At 39.1% G+C, this 27944-nt stretch overlaps 1 protein-coding gene across 1 annotated transcript; it reads left to right on the top strand.

Annotated features, from left to right (window-relative positions):
• Nucleotides 1–18809: 18809 nt before the first annotated feature.
• On the top strand, nucleotides 18810–25674 carry LOC145863043 (uncharacterized). The gene is made up of 2 exons (XM_082968219.1): nucleotides 18810–19410; nucleotides 24715–25674. The coding sequence occupies exons 1-2, from the start codon at nucleotides 19038–19040 to the stop codon at nucleotides 25503–25505; spliced, it is 1164 nt and encodes a 387-aa protein (XP_082824345.1). The 5' UTR covers nucleotides 18810–19037; the 3' UTR covers nucleotides 25506–25674.
• The last annotated feature ends 2270 nt before the right edge of the window (nucleotides 25675–27944 follow it).

The following is a 27944-nucleotide window of genomic DNA, read 5'->3' as shown; positions in this document are numbered from 1 at the left end:
AAGATTCTGTTATTATTATTCCATGCCTCACCTTTAAGTGAATTATTGCCAATAAATATTAACAAAGGGGTGTACATTTGATCACAATTTATTTTGACTGCACGTTTTTCCGTATTGGAGTTGAGTTTTGTTTGGACTCGTTCCAAGTGGAATAGAAGCTAGTGACTTTTAGGAAGAGAGAGTTCTAGAAGCTAGTGAGTTTTAGGAAGACGAGAGTTCTAGAAGTTAGTGAGTTTTAGGAAGACGAGAGTTCTAGAAGCTAGTGAGTTTTAGGAAGACGAGAGTTCTAGAAGCTAGTGAGTTTTAGGAAGAGAGAGTTCTAGATGCTAGTGAGTTTTAGGAAGACGAGAGTTCTAGAAGCTAGTGAGTTTTAGGAAGACGAGAGTTCTAGAAGCTAGTGAGTTTTAGGAAGACGAGAGTTCTAGAAGCTAGTGAGTTTTAGGAAGACGAGAGTTCTAGAAGCTAGTGAGTTTTAGGAAGACGAGAGTTCTAGAAGCTAGTGAGTTTTAGGAAGAGAGAGTTCTAGAAGCTAGTGAGTTTTAGGAAGACGAGAGTTCTAGAAGCTAGTTAGTTTTAGGAAGACGAGAGTTTTAGAAGCTAGTGAGTTTTAGGAAGACGAGAGTTCTAGAAGCTAGTGAGTTTTAGGAAGACGAGAGTTCTAGAAGCTAGTGAGTTTTAGGGAGACGAGAGTTCTAGAAGCTAGTGAGTTTTAGGATTCTATAGAAAGAAAAAGGAGAAAAGATACGATTGAATATTATTATTTAGAAATACGTGTTTTTTTTCTTGTTTTTAATTGTTGACAGCCAGTAGACACCATGTTTATATTGTAGAAGGTGAAGCATTTGTAGTTGATTATAATGTGAAATGGAAGTTGTTTTCTGTTGATGGTAAGCAAACTTGTCCAACAAAAATATAGGATATATTTGTTGTCTTAAAGGGGGAAGGTGTTACAGGCTTTGGTTTTTCCATTTATGTTTTGAGGTTGGACTTTAGCACGTCTAGCTCGTTAGCACGTCTAGCTCGGTAGCACGTCTAGCTCGGTAGCACGTCTAGCTCGGTAGCACGTCTAGCTCGGTAGCACGTCTAGCTCGGTAGCACGTCTAGCTCGGTAGCACGTCTAGCTCGGTAGCACGTAGGACGCACTGATTGGTGTCACCTCGTTAGTCAGTATGTGTTACACCTGTGCTGGCTTGTCCATCTCGTTATGGTTGGATGTTGCATCCAATTGTTAATATTTTAATCAATGGATTTTCCTTAGGATGCTCAATTAGTCTTTCAGTTGTTAATCTTCTGTTTTATTATCCTCGTATGTTTGTTGTGTAGTAAATATTTCGGTTTATTTTCATAGTTTTTTTCCTGTGAAGCCATTGCTTTGCATCCATGTCTGAAAGGTGCTGTATAAATAAAGCTTGATTTGATTTGAACATGCTGTAAAACAAATAACCTCATGACTGACAATCAACAGACTTAATTTTAATTTTCTTTAACCTTTATTTAATTTGGCAAGTCGGTTAATTAAGAACAAATTCTTATTTATAATGATTGCCTACCAGGGAACAGTGGGTTAACTGCCTTGTTCAGGGACAGAATAACATATTTTTACCTTGTCAGCTCTAACCACTTGGCTACCTGCCGCCCTCTTGCAAAACCAATGAGCACATATCTTGGTCCATCTTAGTATGAAAAACAGTATGTCCTCCACTATGTCAAAATAGTGCATGGTATGTAAGTTTAGTATCACTTTTCAACCAACCCAGTGCATTTGTTGAAACTGAAAAGTTTTGAAGTCAACAATACGAAAAGGATTCAACAACTGTAAACTGAAACAAACAATTGGATCAAACAGATCAAACCTACTGGACATTAGGTTTCATTCAGACCCTGCAGGGTTTAGATTAAGCCAGAACTAGTTAAACTAGGATATTTAAGTAGCTTTCGTGATCGTGTCTTAAATTTGGCTTAGTTAGTCAGAGACTGGAGTCAGGTAAGTAAGCCTAAATGAGAACACCTGGGTTAAGCCTGATTAGGTTCAGTATGAACACCTGAGTTAATCCGGATTAGGTTCAGTATGAACACCTGGGTTAATCCTGATTAGGTTCAGTATGAACACCTGGGTTAATCCTGATTAGGTTCAGTATGAACACCTGGGTTAAGCCTGATTAGGTTCAGTAGGAACACCTGGATTAATCCTGATTAGGTTCAGTATGAACACCTGGGTTAATCCTGATTAGGTTCAGTATGAACACATGCTGTTGGTCTAGTGGTGCTCATTAAAACCCGGAATAGAAAACACCAATACTGGTGTGAATCTGGAGACTAAACAATGGCAGAGGCAAAAATAATTTGTTCAAAAAAACTTTGGTGTGTATGAAAAAACGCTCCAAAACAAATGTTGTTAAACCATCCAGTTATTGAAGGTAAAAAACACACTGCTGCTACTGAGCAGTAGAACAAGAGGGTTGGGCTGCAATTTGCAGTGAATTCAATGGAAATGTAACCACAAGAAGAGTACAACAACTTCAGGTGAGATATCTGCATTATTATCAGGATTACAAGAAGAAATAACTAGAGGTGAGATATCTGCATTATTATCAGGATTACAAGAAGAAACAACAACTAGAGGTGAGATATCTGCATTATTATCAGGATTACAAGAAGAAAAGACAACTTCAGGTGAGATATCTGCATTATTATGAAGATTACAAGAAGAAACAACAACTAGAGGTGAGATATCTGCATTATTATCAGGATTACAAGAAGAAACAACAACTAGAGGTGAGATATCTGCATTATTATCAGGATTACAAGAAGAAACAACAACTAGAGGTGAGATATCTGCATTATTATCAGGATTACAAGAAGAAACAACCTAGAGGTGAGATATCTGCATTATTATCAGGATTACAAGAAGAAACAACAACTAGAGGTGAGATATCTGCATTATTATCAGGATTACAAGAAGAATCAACTTCAGGTGAGATATCTGCATTATTATCAGGATTACAAGAAGAAACAACAACTTCAGGTGAGATATCTGCATTATTATCAGGATTACAAGAAGAAAAACAACTAGAGGTGAGATATCTGCATTATTATCAGGATTACAAGAAGAAACAACAACTAGAGGTGAGATATCTGCATTATTATCAGGATTACAAGAAGAAACAACAACTAGAGGTGAGATATCTGCATTATTATCAGGATTACAAGAAGAAACAACAACTAGAGGTGAGATATCTGCATTATTATCAGGATTACAAGAAGAAACAACAACTAGAGGTGAGATATCTGCATTATTATCAGGATTAAAAGAAGAGTACAACAACTAGAGGTGAGATATCTGCATTATTATCAGGATTATTAGAAGAAACGACAACTTCAGGTGAGATATCTGCATTATTATCAGGATTACAAGAAGAAACAACAACTAGAGGTGAGATATCTGCATTATTATCAGGATTACAAGAAGAAACAACAACTAGAGGTGAGATATCTGCATTATTATCAGGATTACAAGAAGAAACAACAACTTCAGGTGAGATATCTGCATTATTATCAGGATTACAAGAAGAAACAACAACTAGAGGTGAGATATCTGCATTATTATCAGGATTACAAGAAGAAACAACAACTAGAGGTGAGATATCTGCATTATTATCAGGATTACAAGAAGAAACAACAACTAGAGGTGAGATATCTGCATTATTATCAGGATTACAAGAAGAAACAACAACTAGAGGTGAGATATCTGCATTATTATCAGGATTACAAGAAGAAACAACAACTTCAGGTGAGATATCTGCATTATTATCAGGATTACAAGAAGAAACAACAACTTCAGGTGAGATATCTGCATTATTATCAGGATTACAAGAAGAAACAACAACTAGAGGTGAGATATCTGCATTATTATCAGGATTACAAGAAGAAACAACAACTAGAGGTGAGATATCTGCATTATTATCAGGATTACAAGAAGAAACAACAACTAGAGGTGAGATATCTGCATTATTATCAGGATTACAAGAAGAAACAACAACTAGAGGTGAGATATCTGCATTATTATCAGGATTACAAGAAGAAACAACAACTAGAGGTGAGCAGCCAATCACTTCTGGGAACTGCCCATATTCAGATATTCATATTGCCCTTTATAGTTGGCTTGACCAGCAGCATCAGGAAACTAGATGTAAAGACTCCTCCTGCAGACTTTATAGTTGGCTTGACCAGCAGCATCAGGAAACTAGATGTAAAGACTCCTCCTGCAGACTTTATAGTTGGCTTGACCAGCAGCATCAGGAAACTAGATGTAAAGACTCCTCCTGCAGACTTTATAGTTGGCTTGACCAGCAGCATCAGGAAACTAGATGTAAAGACTCCTCCTGCAGACTTTATAGTTGGCTTGGCCAGCAGCATCAGGAAACTAGATGTAAAGACTCCTCCTGCAGACTTTATAGTTGGCTTGACCAGCAGCATCAGGAAACTAGATGTAAAGACTCCTCCTGCAGACTTTATAGTTGGCTTGACCAGCAGCATCAGGAAACTAGATGTAAAGACTCCTCCTGCAGACTTTATAGTTGGCTTGGCCAGCAGCATCAGGAAACTAGATGTAAAGACTCCTCCTGCAGACTTTATAGTTGGCTTGACCAGCAGCATCAGGAAACTAGATGTAAAGACTCCTCCTGCAGACTGTATAGTTGGCTTGACCAGCAGCATCAGGAAACTAGATGTAAAGACTCCTCCTGCAGACTTTATAGTTGGCTTGGCCAGCAGCATCAGGAAACTAGATGTAAAGAGTCCTCCTGCAGACTTTATAGTTGGCTTGACCAGCAGCATCAGGAAACTAGATGTAAAGACTCCTCCTGCAGACTTTATAGTTGGCTTGACCAGCAGCATCGGGAAACTAGATGTAAAGACTCCTCCTGCAGACTTTATAGTTGGCTTGACCAGCAGCATCAGGAAACTAGATGTAAAGACTCCTCCTGCAGACTTTATAGTTGGCTTGGCCAGCAGCATCAGGAAACTAGATGTAAAGACTCCTCCTGCAGACTTTGTGAACTATTAAACACACAGTTTCACAATGAAAGATTCCAGATGCCAAAAACCTCAGTGATCAGAACTTGGAGAGAATTGGGTAAAGGCCTTCCTCTTTGAGACAGAGAGGACAGTCTAGGCTCAAGCAGATATTATCTCCAATGCATTTTCTTTGTACATACGAAAGCGGTCTCAAAGTAATGTAATGGTTTACTCCTATCCACAAGTACTGGTCTGGCTGGCCTCTGTAGTGCATGTTGGTCTTCATTTAGACATTCCACATAGTCCAGGCTCCCTCACAAACAGCACTAAGCAGAAGTTAAACCTGCCTCTTTGAAAGATTCATTTAAGCTTCAATTTAGTCCTGGAGTAGCTCTAATCCTCCCTCTTGCAATCGGCTTTGATTAGTCCAGAACAGGCTAAATCTACGACTATTTTAAGATAAGTCTGTGAAAGTCGCTTTGAGTTAAGACAGCTCAAACAAGCATTTTAGTCTGGGACTAAGCTTAAGCCTTCTATGTGAAACCGGCTCTGTGTTTTATATAATATGACTAAATGTGTTTCTGTGTTGCAGGGACAGTCAAGAAATGGAACAGCAAGGCCACAGAACATGACATAATCAGAGCTGTGGGAGACCACCTCAAGCCCCTGGTAGAGCCGGGGGTGGTGTTTACCACTCCACCACGCCTTCAGCAGGCTGGAAAAGTGGGATTGATCCGTTTGATCCATTTGTTTGTTTCAGTTTCCAGTAGTTGAATCCTTTGATGTATTGTTGATTTCAACATTTTTCATTATCAACAAATGCACTGGGTTGGTTGAAAAGTGATACTAAACTTACATAACATGCACCATTTTGAAATAGTGGGAGATCTACTGAATTAATACTGTTTTTTCATACCAAGATACGTGTTGCTTTTGCACATATTTGTTGATTGGTCGGTCATTGGGTTCATTTGTTTTACAATATGTTCAAATCAAGCTTTATTCATATAGCACATTTCAGACATGGATGCAACACAATGGCATCACAGAAAAAAATAAACAAATATTTCTTTTACACATAAGAGGATAAAAAAACACAGGAACAACTGAAAGACTAATGAGCATTCTAAGGAAAATCCATTGATTAAAATATTAAAGAATCGGATCCCAAAATATAAGCTTGTTTGTTGCTGCGTTCCCCATCAAGTAAACCTGAAATGTCCCTTAAATAGAAGAGGGAACTAACAAAGAGTCACTGACAACAACCACAACTAAACAGGTGGGGGTTTTAGGAGGGGCTCTGAAAGACACTATGGGGGTGTCCACTGAAAGTTGACTAGTAACAACAACTGGGACCTAAAAGACACCCACCATGAGACCCACTAAATCTGCCCAAGAAGAGGAAAACAAAAGAAAAACCCACACCAAACTTAAAGACAGGAAGCAAACCAAAAAGGTGGCGCAACTAAAGGTGTTGACTCTCCACATGTATCAAGACAACTGGAGCACTGGGCCAGACACTCTTAAATAGAACCTGGACCAGCTCAGGTGAAACACCTTCCCACTAACGAGATGGACAAGCCAGCACAGGTGTAACACATACTGACTAACGAGGTGACACCAATCAGTGCGTCCTACGTGCTAACGAGCTAGACGGGCTAACGAGCTAGACGTGCTAACGAGCTAGACGTGCTAGACATGCTAACGAGCTAGACGTGCTAACGAGCTAGACGTGCTAAAGTCCAACCTCAAAACATAAATGGAAAAACCAAAGCCTGTAACACCTTCCCCCTTAAGACAACAAATATATCCTATATTTTTGCTGGACAAGTTTGCACACCACCAACAGAAAACAACTTCCATTTCACATTATAATCAACTAAATTGATTCCCTTCTACAATATAAAAATGGTGTCTACTGGATGTCAACAATTAAAAACACCTATTTCTAATAGTATTATTTTACTCTCCTTTTTCTTTCTATAGAATCCTAAACCTCACTAGCTTCTAGAACTCTCGTCTTCCTAAAACTCACTAGCTTCTAGAACTCTCGTCTTCCTAAAACTCACTAGCTTCTAGAACTCTCCTCTTCCTAAAATTTACTAGCTTCTAGAACTCTCCTCTTCCTAAAACTCTCTAGCTTCTAGAACTCTCGTCCCCTTGGAACGAGCCCAAACAAAACTCATCTCCAATACGGAAAACATGCAGTCAAAATAAATTGTGATCCATGGTAACTCACTGGCTAAACGCAAAACACCAAACTTTTTGACTGCCCACCCTTGAGACAATCAGCAACCAAGTTGTCCTTACCACAGACATGTCTGATTTCAAGAGGAAACTCCTGCAATATCCGTAGTAACTTTCCACCTCACTGCGGATTCACTAGATAGGCATGTTGCTGGATCAGGCCCAGTCCCCAATGTCATGCTCTAGTACATTTGGGTTGGCACATGTGAGAATGAACCCTGATATTCTAAAAGCAGGGCAACAATGTCAATATAATTGTACCCAAAAATGGTCAGTCGGTTGCATAATTCATAATTATTATTAAATGTTAAATGAATTATCAAAACTAAATATACACCCCTTTGTTAATATGTGTTGGCAATAATTAACTTAATGGTGAGGGATGAAATAATAAAACATGTATCTTTTGTCAGGCTGAATGTTTGAAATATGAGGTGATTTGAGTCATGCTTCTTCAGTAGTGGAATAAAGACAATTAGCATTTGAATGTTGTCAATAAATGCTGGAGTGATGTAGGATTGTTAATAAAATTGATTATAGACCAATTTATTATACTGCGTCCATGTGTATAGGCTGCAGGCACGTTGAAATTAAGTTATTTTCAAGTCATTGACAAAACGACCAGAAAAGACATCTTCTCAACTTTCACTTTGAACTACAACTGAACATATATTGGATGTCAGGCATAGTCTTATTTTCAACAACATGTTGCTAGGTGGGAGATCCCCAATGTCAAAACACAGTTTTAAAGTGTCCAAATCAATAACCAACATGCAGAAACAGTTTGTGATATATTGAAAACCCGAAACATAAAATGTGCTATATACACAAACATCTGCCACAATAATCATATTACTTGTATTTTTTTAAACAAGCATCTTATAAACTGCACAAGCTTCAGAAACGCTGTTGTTTTGACAAGTAGCAATAAATCACTGATATCGATTAGGGGGGAAATCAGGTTGTACGTGATGTTGAAACTAACACAACTAAAAAAACACATGGAAATGGGAGATATATTTTACCTCACTGGTTAGAGGACAACCTGCAGAAGACAGTCAGCTACATTTTGGAGAGATGCACTTTGATTCCAGTGGGTCACCAACGTGGTAAGTGTAACACAACTATTTTTGTGTTAGCCACTGTTTGTTAAATCACATAAATAATACTTTTTCAATTCAGAGCCTGGATTTTCCCCCTGAAGGTAATATCTATATCATGTTGAAATCAATAGAACAGGGGGCAAACGTTTAGGGTTCTACATTGTGACATCATTAATATACTCCTACAATGTTAAAACATTCTACACTGTGACATTAATTCATTAATTGAGGTATTTTATCAGATTATCTCTGGTCACACTGATAACAAGTGAAGTTTCTCTCCTGTATGTGTTATATGGTGTGTAGTCCGCTTGCTAGACATAGTAAAACTCTTCCCACATTGAGCACTGCAATAAGATTTCTCTCATGTGTGTGTTTTCTCCGGTGTGATATCAGGCTGGTTGACTGAGTAAAACTCTTCCCACATTGAGCACAGCTAAAAGGTTTCTCTCCTGTGTGTGTTCTCCGGTGTGATATCAGGCTGGTTGACTGAGTAAAACTCTTACCACATTGAGCACAGCTATAAGATTTCTCTCCTGTGTGTGTCCTCCGGTGTGATATCAGGCTGGTTGACTGAGTAAAACTCTTCCCACATTGAGCACAGTAAAAAGGTTTCTCTCCTGTGTGTGTTCTCTGGTGTGATATCAGGCTGGTTGATTGAGTACAACTCTTCCCACATTGAGTACAGCTAATAGGTTTCTCTCCTGTGTGGATTCTCTGATGAATTTTAATGCCTGATGAGGAGGTGAATATCTTCCCACTGTCAGAGCAGCAGTGAGTTCTCTTCCCTGTGGGTTTCTGCAGGTGTTTCTTGAGAAGTTCTGATGTGGAGAGACTCTTCTCTGCCTCGTCAGCATCATGAGGTTTTTGAGGCTCCCCAGAGGGTCCATGATAGTTACGCCTCTCTCCTGCGTGAACAACAAAGTCAGACAGATGGTTAAAGGCCCACAAAAAAGGAGCAAGAATAGTCATATTTTGTCTTGTTTTCACATGAGTAGTAACATCGATGATAGAGTTATTCAAGTTATTCAAGTTGTTGAAACCCTAAGCAGTGTGCCAGACAACTATTGGTCTCCAATATAGGCACCTTTCTGTGTTTGCTAAAATTGCGGCACGAGGGCAATGCACACACAATTTGATTGCAGAAACTCCTCCCTGCTAATGAGGAAACCCCTAGTTATGGATGTAGTATATCTGGTAATGAGGAAACCACTAGTTATGGATGTAGTATATCTGGTAATGAGGAAACCAATAGTTATGGATGTAGTATATCTGCCTGGAGCAAAAATGGTGAGCAAAGATTTTAGTTTTTCACAATGTATTCTGAATGTGAATGGGGGGAAACTCAGGGAAGTAACCTCCATTTCCAGGTTGCTTATGAGTTCATTTCAAACTACTTTGGATTATAATTGTAAGGCTCGTTTGAATGTCCTGCTTAATATAAATTTAGTGTCATCATCGCAAATCAACTGCTTTATACTTTTTTTAAAACACTTCAACCAGTAAAATGCTCTTTGGCTTTTCCATCAGCCTGACAATAAGGGTTTGTACACTAAGTGTTTGCCAAATTGTTGAACATGTGACTAACTAAACAGCTACAGTATTAACTATTATGTGTAATTATTGAAGAACCACATTAATGACAGTATCCATTTGGGTGTTGTCTGTAAAGTTAAGATGACTGTTATTTGTTGTTTTAGGTATTATTATTATTAACATCATCATCATCATCACAGGAGAGGCAGACTGAGCGGCCTACTGGTCAGACTCAGAAGGAGAGCACATCATCCACCGCTTCCGATCATATTACTCGCCAATGTCCAATCTCTAGACAACAAGGTGGACGAAATTACTACCAGATAAATTAAACAACTTCTTTGCTCGCTTTGAGGACAATACAGTGCCACCGACACGGCCCGCTACCAAAGACTGTGGGCTCTCCTTCTCCATGGCCGATGTGAGTAAAACATTTAAACGCTTTAACCCTCGCAAGGCTGACGGCCCAGACGGCAACCCTCGCCGCATCCTCATAGCATTCGCAGACCAACTGGCTGATGTGTTTACGGACATATTCAATCATCTGCTGTTCCCACATGCTTCAAGATGGCCACCATTATTCCTGTTCCCAAGAAAGCTAAGGTAACTGAACTAAATTACTATCGCCCCATTTCACTCACTTCTGTCATCATGAAGTGCTTTGAGAAACTAGTCAAAAATCATATCACCTCCACGCTACCTGATACCCTAGAACCACTTCAATTTGCTTACTGCCCCAATAGGGCCACGATGCAATCGCCTTCACACTGCCCTATCTCATCTGGACAAAAGGAACACCTATGTAAGAATGCTGTTCATTGACTACAGCTCAGCATTTAACACCATAGTATCCTCCAAACTCGTCATTAAGCTCGAGACCTCGCCCTGTGCAACTGGGTCCTGGACTTTCTGACGGGTCACCTCCAGGTGGTAAAGGTAGAAAACAATATCTCCACCCCGCTGACCCTCAACACTCAACGCTGATCCTCCACATCGACGGGACAGTAGTGGAGAAGGTGGAACGTTTTAAGTTCCTCGGTGTACACATCACGGACAAACTGAAATGGACCACCCACACAGACAGCGTGGTGAAATAGGTGCAACAGTGCCTCCTCAACCTCAGGAAGTTTAAGAAATTTGTCTTGTCACCGGATATACTCAAACTTTTACAGATGCACAATCGAGAGTATCCTGTCAGGCTGTATCACCGCCTGGTATGGCAACTGCACCGCCCTCAACCGCAAGGCTCTCCAAAGGGTAGTGAGGTCTACTCAACGCATCAATGGGGGCAAACTACCTGCCCTCCAGGTCACCTACAACACCCGATGTCACAGGAAGGCCAAAAAGATCATCAAGGATAACAACCACCTGAGCCACTGCCTGTTCACCCCGCTATCATCCAGAAGGTGAGGTCAGTACAGGTGCATCAAAGCTGGGACCGAGAGACTGAAAAACAGCTTCTATCTCAAGACCATCAGACTGTTGAACAGCCATCACTAACATTGAGTGGCTGTTACCAACATACTGACTCAATCTCTGACCACTTTAATAAATGGACTTAATAAAAGGTAGCACCAGTCACTTTAATAATGTTTACATACCCTACATTACTCATCTCATATGTATATACTGTATTCTAGGCCTGTAAATGTGTCAATTTGGGATGTCTGATAACATTTGATTGTCTTAATGCACCACCACTAATGAGTTGTGGAGCTTCTCAAAGAAATGTTTTCTTCACCTCAAACAGCAAGTAAACAAAGTCTAATCAAAATCAATTGCGAATGACAATTGTTCCTCAAAGTATTTCAGTAAAATATTTCCAGCTCTCGCCCTTTCGATAAACACTCGGCATAAAAGAGAAAAATGTAATGCTCTGATCCAGTGGAAATGTCATAAAATACCTGATTACTTCTTATTCTTTGCACAAATAGCCGACAGCTGTGTCGGTCCCGAACTCACTGGCGCTGGGAAACTGAGGGCCTAGAATATTTTATACAATGTTGCAAGCTTGCTATCTGGAGTTTCACTGACCCAGTTTATATGTTTCAAGTTCGTTGTAGACAGGCCATGTGCAGCCAATGTGATTTTTAGGATATTTATTTTTTACCTGCAGAATGCAATGTTTTTATTATTTATTTAACTTTTATTTGTTGGCTTTATGTAGGCTATTTTTTTGTACATAGTTGGCAATGGCAATAAAATGTACTTTTAGATTTGTAGAATTTTCATTTAGATTGTCTGTGATTAATCTACTTTCTATGATTTTGAGACACTATTATAAATGAAATGAAACTGTTCCATGAAAATGTGCATATGAAAATCATAACTGGCACACAGATTGGTAGAAATGGTCAGAGAAATTGGCACTCCAAATGGAAAAGGTTGCCGACCGCTGGTGTAGCCCATTACCGGAAACTACAGAATTTCTCTCTCTTCTGGTTAGGTTATCTTGATCTCTGGCTCCCTCCAGTCATTTGTGTGTCTAATTTAATCAAACAGCTTAAAGCATCAGACCAGTTCAGTACATACAGTTGATTTTATAAAAACACATGGGGCGATTGGTGGAAAGAACAGATGACTGAGAAGCATCTCAGTGCTTGAGGCGTCACTACAGACACCCTGGTTCAAATTCAGGCTGTATCACAACCGGCCGTGATTGGGAGTCCCATAGGGCGGCGCACAATTGGCCCAGCGTCGTCCGGGGTAGGCAGTCATTGTAAATAAGAATTTGTTGTTAACTGACTTGCCTAGTTAAATAAAGGTTATGTTTAAATAAATAAAAAGATTTTTATGACAAACCATTTTTTACAAATCCATCAAGGCACCAACTTTGAGAAGGTTTTAAAACAAAGGTTTCAAACCAATTCATGAATGTAATTGAATCTAGGTATGTTTAGCCTTTAATGTAATGGCATGAAAAAAATTGGATGAATATTATACAATGACTTATCAACAGCTCTAATAATTTGCCTCCACAGGAAATCTACACTGGCAATTCTAGAATATACTATATATCCTAGAAACCTGGTTAAACTATCATTATGACATCATGGATGAATTCTAGAATATACTATATATCCTAGAAACCTGGTTAAACTATCATTATGACATCATGGATGAATTCTAGAATATACTATACAGCCTAGAAACCTGGTTAAACTATCATTATGACATCATGGATGAATTCTAGAATATACTATATAGCCTCAATCTGGTTAAACTATCATTTTGACATTTACATTTACGTCATTTAGCAGACGCTCTTATCCAGAGCGACTTACAAATTAGTGCATTCACCTTATGATATCCAGTGGAAGGATGAATTCTAGAATATACTATATAGCCTAGAAACCTGGTTAAACTATCATTATGACATCATGGATGAATTCTAGAATATACTATATATCCTAGAAACCTGGTTAAACTATCATTATGACATCATGGATGAATTCTAGAATATACTATATAGCCTAGAAACCTGGTTAAACTATCATTATGACATCATGGATGAATTCTAGAATATACTATATATCCTAGAAACCTGGTTAAACTATCATTATGACATCATGGATGGCCAGTCTTTGTATTCATAGTGTAGTGAATTCAGGGGGTAGCCCTGAGCTGAACTCAAACCTGGGTCCACTGACTGTCAAGCCAACACCTTATAACTGTTACGCCAAGATGTCTGAACTTCTTGACAAGGTCGCTAGGTGTTCGGTTACGGTTGCTACAATAGCTTTCTTTATTAATTTGAGTGGTTACATTTCTCCTTCCCCCATCCCTCAGCTACCAAGTTACCAAACCAAGTCTCTGGGCAGCCATTTTGTTTCTGTTTAAAAACTAGGTTGTCCCTTTAAACAAGCCACACAACAATCAACCATTCTGCAGTTCAAACAATAACAAATCTGTCATTCCACCACTGTTTTGGTAATAAGATGATTATGGGGTTGGAGAAATGTAACTACAGACAGACAGACCTATGGATGCAAGGACTGACCATCCATGATATCAACATTATAGTTTTAACCATGTTGAGGCTATACAGTGTTGATTTACATTGTTTCTAAACATTGGAGTAAAAAAAGCTTATTTGGGGTTCTGATGGGGTACAACAGTTGAACTAAGCTCATGAGGCATCAAATCAAAATCAAATCAAATCAAATGTATTTTTATATAGCCCTTCGTACATCAGCTGATATTCTCAAAGTGCTGTACAGAAACCCAGCCTAAAACCCCAAACAGCAAGCAAAGCATGTGAAAGAAGCACGGTGGCTAGGAAAAACTCCCTAGGAAAAACTCCCTAGAAAGGCCAAAAACCTAGGAAGAAACCTAGAGAGGAACCAGGCTTTGAGGGGTGGCCAGTCCTCTTCTGGCTGTGCAGGGTGTATATTATAACAGAACATGGTCAAAATGTTAAAATGTTCATAAATGACCAGCATGGTCAAATAATAATAATCATAGTAGTTGTCGAGGGTGCAACAAGCACGTCCGGTGAACAGGTCAGGGTTCCATAGCCGCAGGCAGAACAGTTGAAACTGGAGCAGCAGCACGGCCAGGTGGACTGGGGACAGCAAGGAGTCATCATACCAGGTAGTCCTGAGGCATGGTCCTAGGGCTCAGGTCCTCCGAGAGAAAGACAGAAAGAGAGAAAGAGAGAATTAGAGAGAGCATATTTAAATACACACAGGACACCGGATAAGACAAGAGAAATACTCCAGATGTAACAGACTGACCCTAGCCCCCCGACACATAAACTACTGCAGCATAAATACTGGAGGCTGAGACAGGAGGGATCAGAAGACACTGTGGCCCCATCCGATGATACCCCCGGACAGGGCCAATGTGTTATATTCTTCAAGAATCAATGGCTATAAATAAATAATTTAAAAGTCACAATTGCAGATTTTTTAACACCAAACATTAGTTCAACAACTGCAGAGTTTGTGCCTCTGTATTTGAGACAGTACTTACTAGTGTTAATCAGGGCCCGTTCATCGTTAGAACCATTGGATGCCTTGAGATGCCTTTTGGAAACCGGGCCCAGATATCCAGTTTCCTCCTCCTCTTCCTCCTTTCTCGATGTAACAGTCATCTCCCCCCCTCCTCTTTCACTCCATAAACTGCATCCTCTTTCTCTTCTTCTTTTACTGTAACATCCTCCTCCTCTCTCACTCTGAACGTGTCTTCCTCTTCTTTCACAGTAACATCCTCCTCCTCCTTCAATCTGAACACGTCTTCCTCTTCTTTCACTGAAACGTCTTTCTCTTCTTCTTTCACTGTAACAGCCTCACCATCTACTTGTTTTTGTATTGTAACAACCTCCTCTTCTTCTTTAACAGGAGGGGAGTAGTTTAGTGAACTCATGGTCGGGGATGTTAGCTAGCTAGGCTAATGCTAACTTAACCAGACCGCTAGCTGACTAATAACAACAACACCGTAAATATGAAATTAAATCTGATAACTAACTAGACGACAGAAGTGGGTTTAAAACACAGTGGCTAATATACACTAAAGCGTCTAAAGAGCTTTACTGGTTCGGCTATTTTGTCTAGCAAGCTACCGAGGTGGCTGAATAACTGTTGCTGCTGTTGAAAGAAGCGTTCCGTCCACTACATTATTCGTCACACCAACAGCATCGCGTTAAATTCCCAGACCGCCATCTGCTGACTGGAGTGGGTAACGCAGTTGAGTAAAATGTATATTTTATTTTCAGACAAGTTAAAGTGTAGGAAGCATGAGTTTTTACTCACAAGTGTAACTTTATGGTTACCTATAAGTACAAACAGTTATGTTTTTGCGTTATTACATATTTATTAACTTATTTCGGGAAATCTTCTAAACTACTCACAATGCACTATGCACGTCATATGGATGATCAACTCTGTGCTACCGAGTTTGTATGCTAGTGTAACGGTGTAATGAAGTTACATTTTTTTAATATATTTAACCTTTATTTAACTAGGCAAGCCAGTTAAAACAAATTCTTATTGACAATGACGGCCAAACCCTAACCCAGACGATGCTGGGCCAATTGTGCGCTGCCCTATGGGACTCCCAATCACGTTATGATGATACAGCCTAGTTATGATACAGCCTAGTTTTGAACCAGGGTCTGTAGTGACGCCTCTAGCACGGAGATGCAGGACCTTAGACTGCTGCTCGTATGTTTACATTACACTCAGTGATAAAGGTATGGTATTCTGGGTAATCCACAGCAGATTTTTGGAGAATTTGGAAATTGAGTGGTCCTGGGATAGAAATGTATGAAGTTGACATTACATCATAAAATCCACCTTTTAAATCATAAATTAGCAATTTATGTTTTTGTAACTACTGTTGTTGGGTTGGCCTCTCTTTATATGTTATTTGCCCAATCTCAGTTTTCCATGTGGGTTTTATGCTAAAGTTCCCTCTTTCAAATTGGTAGCAAACTGGAAAATACCTCATCTTTAGGATTGCTATTTATATCCTCTCACTACTGATCATTCATCCACACTGCATCTTCTTTAGGAGTGCTATTTATATCCTGATCATTCATCCACACTGCATCTTCTTTAGGAGTGCTATTTATATCCTGATCATTCATCCACACTGCATCTTCTTTAGGAGTGCTATTTATATCCTGTCACTACTGATCATTCATCCACACTGCATCTTCTTTAGGAGTGCTATTTATATCCTGTCGACTACTGATCATTCATCCACACTGCATCTTCTTTAGGAGTGCTATTTATATCCTGATCATTCATCCACACTGCATCTTCTTTATGAGTGCTATTTATATCCTGTCACTACTGATCATTCATCCACACTGCATCTTCTTTAGGAGTGCTATTTATATCCTGATCATTCATCCACACTGCATCTTCTTTATGAGTGCTATTTATATCCTGTTGACTACTGATCATTCATCCACACTGCATCTTCTTTAGGAGTGCTATTTATATCCTGTTGACTACTGATCATTCATCCACACTGTGTGTCTCATCAATGCAGGTAATTTATGACAAATGTATAAAGTATGTTTTTTATAAACTCATGAACACTAGCCAGTTTATTAGCCCGGTTTTGTTAGTTTAGGTGGATTATACTTCTTCACCACCAGAGGGGGACGTTGAGTAATTTCACAGGTTCATTTGATATATTTTGATACTAAAATGGATGACAGTTTATTCTGATGTTGTGAATATGAGATTACACATGGAAACTATGTAGTTATTTATTATAGTCAATTAAGGAATTAGTAGGAATTGTTAAATCCACTATATGATCATAAGAACTTTGACAGACATCTTGATAGTTTTTTGTTAGTATATTATAGGGCAGATTTATGGAGAATTGCTGTGGGAGTGCTGTTAATATCCCGTCACTACTGATCATTCATCCATACTGTGTGTGTCCCATCATTTCAGCTTTGGAAATAAATGAACTATCCATCCATTGCTCCTTCCTGTGTTGACTCACTGACTTGAGAGACGGGAACAGGAAGGTCACACTAGGTTGATATCTAGCTCAAGCTTGCAAACGTTAACCACACCTTTCCATGTACTGTGTGATTGGGTTATCTAGAGGGAACCTGTTAGAATGGTAGACTCTGGTGCCTTCTTGCTGTGGGCTCAAATCGACAGAGGAAATCAACCTGCTTGCTCCTTTTTATTTTGACAACTTTTCATTAGGGATGTTATGTTTGATACCGGAGCTACGAGGCCTGCGTCCAAATCGCTAACGCTTCGAACACACCGACTGTGTCATTGCATTTCGATACACCAGAAGTACATTCATTTCCAATGGAACGCTGCGTTTGCCTTGCAGCATTGCGTTGCAGAGGCAGTTGCAGTGCGTTCTGTGTGGTGCATACGTTCGATTTATCGAACGTATGCATCAAATTGTATGCGTAGACTTGACAGAAAGTAGCAAAATATGAATGTTGAATTTTTGTTGCACACATATCCAGTAAACAAAAATGTGGGATTACATAATAAAAACAGTTTGAGGGAGAATTTCTTAACATTTTTTTATTCATTTATTTGCCAAGTATATTATTTATTCGATGACATCCACAAATTAATTGTGAGAGCCTATAATATAATTTCCCTCCAAAATGCAGCTTTGGAGCGAAATGCATAATAGTCAAGATAGCAGAGTCGGCTCTTTCAACAATGAGACCAACGTTGATCACGCTGTTGGGCCGGGACCAGCCCCGCCGAAAGCGCAGGTCTGTGTGGGTCCAGAGATGGTTAAAGTCCCGAAAGCAGGCATGGGAGTTCCACCGTCTCATTCAAGAGCTTCGACTGCTTGGAGAGGAATTCCGAAGTTACTTTCGTCTGGACCGAAGCCAGTTTGATAAAGAAAAAACATTGAATTTGGAGGTGTGTCCAAACAGTTGACCGGTACTGTATATGTATTGTGGAGGAGAACTGATCCTAGATCTGTACAAAGGCATAACATCTACAGCAGGAACAACTGTCTGTGTTAAAAGGCCCAGCTGGATTGAATTGAGCTATTTAAAATTACATATTTCAATGTCGAATGATTTTCGACTAAAATATCTTGGTTGTGGGTAAAGTTTATTTATTTATTTTATACAGTAATTTTTGCTCATCTTTATCAAGGGTATCAATAACTAGGTGCTTATTTTGATATCTAGTTATTTGACTGAATCAGAAATAAATTCTCATGAAAAAATCAGAACTAATCAAACAATACTTGTTGCTCTTTGTACGTGTTGATATAATATTCATATTTAATGGAGAGAAAAAAACGTTTCCATAAACTGCTTTATAATATTATAATTCAATGAAGAAGAAAAAAAGTTTTCCCTCCTCAACTTCCAGACAGCAGATGGCGATATGTGTCTTTCAGGCGATGTTTCTAGTGTGACGTATAATCTAGTGGACGGAACGCTTCTTCAACAACTGCAGCCACCTCGGTAAGCTCGCTAGCCGACAAAGTCGGAACATTCAAGTTCTTTATACGATTTCGTGGTTTAATTGCCACTGTGATTTAAACATACTTATGTGGAAACAACTAGCTACTCCATTTTATGTAATATTTACGTTGTAAGTCAGCTAGCTGGCTGGTTAAGTTAGCACTAGTCTGGCAGCTAATGCTAACTAGCTATTATCCACGACCATGAGTTCACTAAGCTACTCTCCTCCTGCTAAAGAAGAGGAGGTCTGCTGGACGGAGAAAGAAGCTCTTGTGAAAGAGGAGGAGGAGGAGAAAGATGTTACAATACAAAAACAAGTAGAGGGTGAGGCTGTTACAGTGAAAGAAGAAGAGAAAGACGTTACAGAGAAAGAAGAGGAATACGCGTTCAGAGTGAAAGAGGAGGTGGATGTTACAGTAAAAGAAGAGGAGGAAGATGCAGTTTTTGGAGTGGAGGATGAAGTGAAAGAAGATGAAGACGTTTTTGGAATGAAGGATGAAGAGGGGGAGATTACTGTCACATTACAGGAGGACGAAGAAGAGAAGACTGGAGAACTGATTAACACCAGTAAATACAGTGAGTACTATCTAATAAAACAGGAACACAAACTCTGCAGTTGTTGAACTAATGTGTGATTTTATTTTTTTAACTTTCTTTTTTTTTAACTTAATCTTTTTACTAAATATTCCCTCAGTTTCCTGCTCCAGTGAGTTCTGGACAGACACAGCTGTAGGCTATTTGTGCAAAGAATAAGAAGTAATCAGGTATTTTATGATATTTCCACTGGATCAGAGCATTACATTTTCCCCTTTTTATGCCGAGTGGTTATCGAAAGGGTGAGAGCTGGAAATATTTTACGAAAATACTTTGAGGAACTATTGTCATTCGCAATTGATTTTGATTAGACTTTGTTTACTTGCTGTTTGAGGTGAAGAAAAATTAGCTTTGAGAAGCTCCTCAGCTCATTAGTGGTGGTGCATTAAGACAATCAGAAATACTATCAGACATCCCCAAATGGGCACATTTATAGGCCTACATTTGCACACAGGCCAGGTAGACTAGTCCTACTTCTATATGCTTAATTAGGTGTGCGTCCTTACTCAACATTGACAGGAGTGTTTCAAACAAAAGACAATTAATAAATTGACAAAACTGACGCAAATTGCGGGTCAGCTCTGGGTGGTCTGCCAGGGGCCGTTTCATTTAGTATCCGTTTGGGTCGGCATGGAGAATGATTGTATTTCCCATAGTATGTTGTACCGAAGTTGACCGACTGAAAGGGAGTGTAACTTTATGACTATAATTACTGTTCCCTGTAGGAAAATAAATAAATCCTAAATCATTTCAGTTTGCTAAATCCAATGGTTCTAACCAAGAGTCACTTTAACTTTATTGACACCCAAATGGATACTGTCATTAATTAACGCGGTTCTTCAATAATTACACATAATTGTTAATACTGTAGCTGTTTAGTTAGTCACATGTTCAACTATCATCAGCTGATCCAGGAAATCATTTTCTGAATGACAGTCACATGACAAACATCACGACATGCAACAACAACCAAAGTGCTTCTTCATTCATTACTCTGGTAAAGACAGTTATGCCGTGCTCCACGTTGGATCCAACATCCCTAACAAATTGATGTTTATAATGTGTTATTGTCTGCTTGATTTACTGTAGGGTCTCGTTAGTCTGTTTGGACACAGAGATAATTAGCTCATAATGTGTAGAGAAATGTTCCTTGATGGATAGGCTATTGTACAACACACAGAGCTATTTTCCTTTATTCAGGACATTTAGAATGACAACACATTACAGAGTAGTCTAGTGGGATTATTCACAAAATTATCTGGTGATCAGGTCATGAAATGTAATGCAAAGACATTTTAGTTTCCACGTTTCAGCTGAAATATGAAATTATTTATAGTCCTAGGTCATGTTGTTGTTAGGTGAGGTTCTGGGTCCTACAGTAGGTCTATGTTATTGTTAGGTGAAGTTATGGGTCCTACAGTAGGTCTAAGGTATTGTTGTTAGGTGAAGTTATGGGTCCTACAGTAGGTCTATGTTGTTGTTAGGTGAAGTTATGGGTTCTACAGTAGGTCTATGTTGTTATTAGGTGAAGTTATGGGTCCTACAGTAGGTCTATGTTATTGTTAGGTGAAGTTATGGGTCCTACAGTAGGTCTATGTTATTGTTAGGTGAAGTTATGGGTCCTACAGTAGGTCTGTGTTGTTGTTAGGTGAAGTTATGGGTCCTACAGTAGGTCTATGTTATTGTTAGGTGAAGGTATGAGTCCTACAGTAGGTCTATGTTGTTGTTAGAAGAAGTTATGGGTCCTACAGTAGGTCTATGTTATTGTTAGGTGAAGTTATGGGCCAATTTATTAAACACTTAGTGTACAAACCCTTATTGTCAGGCTGATGGCAAAGCTAGCCAAAGAGCATTTTACTGGTTTAAGTGTTTAAGTATAAGCAGCTGATTTGTGACAATAACACAAACATTATTAAGGAGGTGATTCAAACGAGCCTTACAATTATTATCCATACGTTGTGTGAAATGCACTCATAAGCAACATATAAATGGAGGCTATTTTTGCTGTCAGCCTATGAGAACTCCCCTGAGTTTTCCCTCACGGTGGTGAATTTCCCACCTCAACAACAGCCCCTTCACATTACACTCCATGCAGTTTGGCTTCAGAGCGAAACACTCCACAGAAACGGCCAACTGCTTTCTTCTGGAAAATGTGAAGTCCAAGATGGACAAAGGGGGCGTTGTTGGGGCTGTGTTTCTGGACCTAAGGAAGGCTTTCGATACTGTTAACCATGAGATTCTCATCACAAAATTGTCCAAGTTCAACTTTTCCCCCGATGACTTGAGATGGATTAAATCATACCTTGAAGGCAGAACTCAGTGTGTCAGAGTGAGCAATGAGCTGTCGCCCACTCTTAGCTATGATGTGGGCGTGCCCCAAGGGTCAATACTGGGGCCCCTCCTGTTCAGCCTGTACATTAATGATCTGCCTTCCGTCTGCACTGGGTCTGAAGTTCAAATGTATGCAGATGATACAGTGATATATGTGCATGCAAAGAGCAAACAACAAGCTGCACAAGAACTCACTACTGTAATGGTTACAAAGTGGCTCAGTGACTCGTGTTTGCATCTCAATGTGAAAAAAACTGTTTGCATGTTCTTCACAAAGAGGGCAACAGATGCTACTGAGCCAGATGTCTATGTGTCAGGGGAGAAGCTCCAGGTGGTATCTGATTTTAAGTACCTTGGAATCATACTTGATTCCAACCTCTCTTTTAAAAAGCATGTGAAAAAGGTAAATCAAATAACCAAATTCAACCTAGCTAATTTCCGATTTATACGAAATTGTTTGACCACAGAGGTAGCAAAACTGTATTTCAAATCGATGATACTCCCCCACTTAACATACTGCTTGACTAGTTGGACCCAAGCTTGCTATACAACATTAAAACCTATTCAGTCTGTCTACAAACAGGCTCTCAAAGTGCTCGATAGAAAGCCCAATAGCCATCATCACTGCATGAGCTCCTGAGTTGGGAAAATCTTGTGCAATACACCGACGCATGTCTTGTATTCAAGATCCTAAATGGCCTAGCTCCCCCTCCACTCAGTATTTTTGTAAAACAGAAAACCCAAACATATGGCAGCAGATCCACAAGGTCTGCCATGAGAGGTGACTGTATAGTTCCCTTAAGGAAAAGCACCTTTAGTAAATCCGCTTTCTCTGTGAGAGCTTCCCATGTCTGGAATACACTGCCATCAGACACACATAACTGCACCACATATCACACTTTCACAAAATGCATGAAGACATGGCTAAAGGTCAATCAGACTTGTGAACATAATCCCTAGCAGTGTATTGCCGCTTTCCATGTTGTCTGTTGTCTGTAGCTTGTGAGGTGTGGAAACACTTTGTTGTTTTTATGGATTTTGTCTTGTTGCTTTTTGTTCTATGTTGCTCTGTCTGTATGCTACATCTTTCTTGTCCTATGTTGCTCTGTCTGTATGCTATGTCTTGCTTGTTCTATGTTATTCTGCGTGTGCTCACTGTTCAATGATTGTCTATATTGTAATTGTTTTTAATAACCTGCCCAGGGACTGCGGTTGAAAATTAGCCGGCTGGCTAAAACCGGCACTTTTACTGAAACGTTGATTCATGTGCACTGTCCCTGTAAAAATAAAATAAACTCAATAAACTCAATTAGTGAATAGACACAGAGCTTAATGTGAGTTTCCTTGAATAGCACTCCTGATCTTGCGCTGTAATATTCAGAATACATTGTGAAAAACTAAAATCTTTTCTCACCATTTTTTGCTCCAGGCAGATATACTACATCCATAACTAGTGGTTTCCTCATTACCAGATATACTACATCCATAACTAGTGGTTTCCTCATTACCAGATATACTACATCCATAACTAGTGTTTTCCTCATTAGCAGATATAGTACATCCATAACTAGTGGTTTCCTCATTACCAGATATACTACATCCATAACTAGTGGTTTCCTCATTACCAGATATACTACATCCATAACTAGTGTTTTCCTCATTAGCAGATATAGTACATCCATAACTAGTGGTTTCCTCATTACCAGATATACTACATCCATAACTAGTGGTTTCCTCATTACCAGATATACTACATCCATAACTAGTGGTTTCCTCATTACCAGATATACTACATCCATAACTAGTGGTTTCCTCATTAGCAGATATACTACATCCATAGCTAGTGGTTTCCTCATTACCAGATATACTACATCCATAACTAGTGGTTTCTTGATTAGCAGATATACTACATCCATAACTAGTGGTTTCCTCATTACCAGATATACTGCATCCATAACTAGTGGTTTCCTCATTACCAGATATACTGCATCCATAACTAGTGGTTTCCTCATTACCAGATATACAACATCCATAACTAGTGGTTTCCTCATTACCAGATATACAACATCCATAACTAGGTGGTTTCCTCATTACCAGATATACAACATCCATAACTAGTGGTTTCCTCATTAGCAGATATAGTACATCCATAACTAGTGGTTTCCTCATTACCAGATATACTACATCCATAACTAGTGGTTTCCTCATTACCAGATATAAAACATCCATAACTAGTGGTTTCCTCATTAGCAGATATACTACATCCATAGCTAGTGGTTTCCTCATTACCAGATATACTGCATCCATAACTAGTGGTTTCCTCATTACCAGATATACTGCATCCATAACTAGTGGTTTCCTCATTACCAGATATACTGCATCCATAACTGGTGGTTTCCTCATTACCAGATATACAACATCCATAACTGGTGGTTTCCTCATTACCAGATATACAACATCCATAACTAGTGGTTTCCTCATTAGCAGATATAGTACATCCATAACTAGTGGTTTCCTCATTACCAGATATACTACATCCATAACTAGTGGTTTCCTCATTACCAGATATACTACATCCATAACTAGTGGTTTCCTCATTAGCAGGAAGGATTTTCTGCAATCAAATTGTGTGTGCTTTGACCTCGTGCCGCAATTTTAGCAAACACAGAAAGGGGCCTGTATTGGAGACCAAAAGTAGTCTGGCACACTGCTTAGGAGTTCAATGATTTTAATAACTTATTTCTAGCCTACCATCATCGATGTTACTACTAATGTGAAAACAATACAAAATTGTTGCTCACTTGACTGTCTTAAGCCAATTGTCAAATAATTTAACAGATGTCAATTGTTGTACAACTTCATGGGTATGCTCTGGGCATCACCTTTTACCTCAAATAAACAGATTTCTACTGTTGTGGGCCTTTAACCATCTGTCTGACTTTGTCGTTCACACAGGAGAGAGACGTGACAATCGTGGATCCTCTGTGGAGCCTCAACATCATGATGCTGATGAGGCAGAGAAGAGTCTCTCCAGATCAGAACTCCTCAAGAAACACCAGCGAGTACACACAGGAGAGAAATCTTTCTCCTGCTCTGACTGTGGGAAAATATTAAACTCTTCAGTAGACCTTAAAATACATCAAATAATTCACACTGGAGAGAAATCTTTTGGCTGTGAACAATGCGGGAAGAGATTTACTACATCTAGCTGTCTTACTATACATCAGAGAATACACACAGGAGAGAAACTATATAGCTGTGATCAATGTGGAAAAAGTTTCAGTACATCTGGCTGTCTGACAAAACACCAGAGAACACACACAGGAGAGAAACCTTATAGCTGTGATCAATGTGGAAAGAAATTCGGTACATCTGGCTGTCTGACAGAACACCAGAGAACACACACAGGAGAGAAAGCTTATATCTGTGATCAATGTGGGAAGAGTTTTACTCGGTTAAACAGCCTGATAGTACACCAGCGGACACACACAGGAGAGAAACCTTATAGCTGTGATCAATGTGGGAAGAGTTTTACTACATCTAGCTATCTAACTATACACCAGAGAACACACACAGGAGAGAAAGCTTATATCTGTGATCAATGTGGGAAGAGTTTTTCTACATCTAGCTATCTAACTATACACCAGAGAACACACACAGGAGAGAAAGTTTATAGCTGTGATCAATGTGACAAGAGATACTCTGATAAAAGATATCTGATTAAACATCAGAAAATACATGCATGAAGGAGTTTTTTCACTATATCAAACATTGTAGAAGGAGTATTTGTTTGCTGATTGTCTCAAGGGTGGGCAGTCAAAAAGTTTTGTGTTTTGCTTTTAGACAGTGCGTTGCCATGGATCACAATTTATTTTGATTGCAAGTTTTTCCGTATTGGAGATGAGTTTTGTTTGGGCTCGTTCCAAGGGGAATAGAGTTCTAGAAGCTAGTGAGTTTTAGGAAGATGAGAGTTCTAGAAGCTAGTGAGTTTTAGAGTTTTTTTCAAAACTAGTTCTATAGGAAAAAGGTGAGATAAATAAATAATAATAATACTATTGTGTATATATATAAAATATATATATATATATATTTAGAAATACATGATTTTTCTTGTTTTTAATTGTTGACAGCCAGTAGACACCATGTTTATATTGGTGAAGGTGAAGCATTGTAGTTGATTATAATGTGAAATGGAAGTTGTTTTCTGTTGGTGGTGAGCAAACTTGTCCAACAAAAATCTAGGATATATTTGTTGTCTTAAAGGGGGAAGGTGTTACAGGCTTTGGTTTTTCCATTTATGTTTTGAGGTTGGACATTAGCACGTCTAGCTCGTTAGCACGTCTAGCTCGTTAGCACGTCTAGCTCCTTAGCACGTCTAGCCCGTTAGCACGTAGAGCTCGTTAGCACGTAGGACGCACTGATTGGTGTCACCTCGTTAGTCAGTATGTGTTACACCTGTGCTGGCTTGTCCATCTCGTTAGTGGGAAGGTGTTTCACCTGAGCTGGTCCAGGTTCTATTTAAGAGTGTCTGGCCCAGTGCTCCAGATGTCTTGATAGATGTGGAGAGTCAACACCTTTAGTTGCTCCACCTTTTTGGTTTGCTTCCTGTCTTTAAGTTTGGTGTGGGTTTTTCTTTTGTTTGCCTCTTCTTGGCCAGATTTAGTGGGTCTCATGGTGGGTGTCTTTTAGGTCCCAGTTGTTGTTACTAGTCAACTTTCAGTGGACACCCCCATGGTGTCTTTCAGAGCCCCTCCTAAAAAAACAAGTTATATTTTGGGTTGGATATAGCATCATATTGTTAATATTTTAATCAATGGCATTTCCTTAGAATGTTTATTAGTCTTTCAGTTGTTATTATTCTGTTTTTTATCCTCAATATTGTTTATTTCCATTGTTTTTTTCCTGTGAAGCCATTGTGTTGCATCCATGTCTGAAATGTGCTGTATAAATAAAGCTTGATTTGATTTCAACAAATTAACCCAATGACTGACCAATCAACAGACTCCTGGTCCCTCTTAGTATGAAAAACAGTATCAATCCCACTTTTCCAGCCTGCTGAAGGCGTGGTGGAGTGGTAAACACCACCCCCGGCTCTACCAGGGGCTTGAGGTGGTCTCCCACAGCTCTGCTTATGTCATGTTCTGTGGCCTTGCTGTTCCATTTCTTGACTGCCCCTGCAACACAGAAACACATTTAGTCATATTATATAAAACATTCAAAGTAATGGATATGGAGCATCTATGGCCTCAGTTACACCTGGCACTTAAATGTGACATCTGTCATCTGATCACACCAAGCTGCATTAGGTTCAGATCTACCAGGATGGGCCTTTGACATAGTCTGGATGCAGTCAGGCCACTGAATATGCATAAGGAATGTAAATAGATGGGCTGAATGAGTGGGGAAAGGTACATTTTACACATGACCTTCATAATAAATCAAATGTTATTTGTCACATACATGTGTTTATCAGATGTTATTGCGGGTGTAGCGAAATGCTTGTGTTCCTAGCTCCAACAGTCCAGTAATATCTAACAATTTCACAACAAATACCTAATACACACAAATCTAAGTAATGGAATAAGAATATATAAATATATGGACGAGCAATGTCAGAGCTGCATAGACAGATACAGTAGAATAGGATAGAAATCAGTATATACATATGAGATGAGTAATACATAGACTAAGATACAGTAGAATAGGATATAATACAGTATATACATATGAGATGAGTAATACATAGACTAAGATACAGTAGAATAGGATAGAATACAGTATATACATATGAGATGAGTAATACATAGACAGATACAGTAGAATAGGAGAGAATACAGTATATATATATGAGATGAGTAATGCCAGATATGTAAACATTATTAAAGTGACTAGTGTTCCATTCTTTAAAGTAACCAATGATTTCAAGTCTGTGAATGAAGGCAGCAGCCTCTCTGTGTTAGTGATGCTATTTAACAGTCTGATGGCCTTGAGATTGAAAAACAGCTTCTGTCTCTCGGTCCCAGCTTTGATGTACCTGTACTGACCTCGCCTTCTGGATGATAGCAGGCTGAACAGGCAGTGGCTCGGTGTCATAGGAATTTTATATCTTGATGATAATAATCAATAATCAATTCGCCTTGACTAATGCCCAAGATTTGTAAGACAATGGGTTAAAATAATTAGGC

This window comes from Salmo salar, chromosome 02 (assembly GCF_965601325.2).
Source record: "Salmo salar chromosome 02, fSalSal1, whole genome shotgun sequence".
NCBI lineage: Eukaryota > Metazoa > Chordata > Actinopteri > Salmoniformes > Salmonidae > Salmo > Salmo salar.
The sequence above is the reverse complement of the archived record's forward strand: the minus strand, read 5'-3'. Positions and strand labels throughout refer to the sequence as shown.

Coding starts and splice junctions, on each gene's coding strand:
- LOC145863043 (XM_082968219.1), top strand. CDS start 19,038: ATGAGTTCACTAAGCTACTCTCCTCCTGCTAAAGAAGAGGAGGTCTGC. Junction 19,411..24,714: donor GATTAACACCAGTAAATACA/GTGAGTACTATC, acceptor TCGTTCACACAG/GAGAGAGACGTGACAATCGT.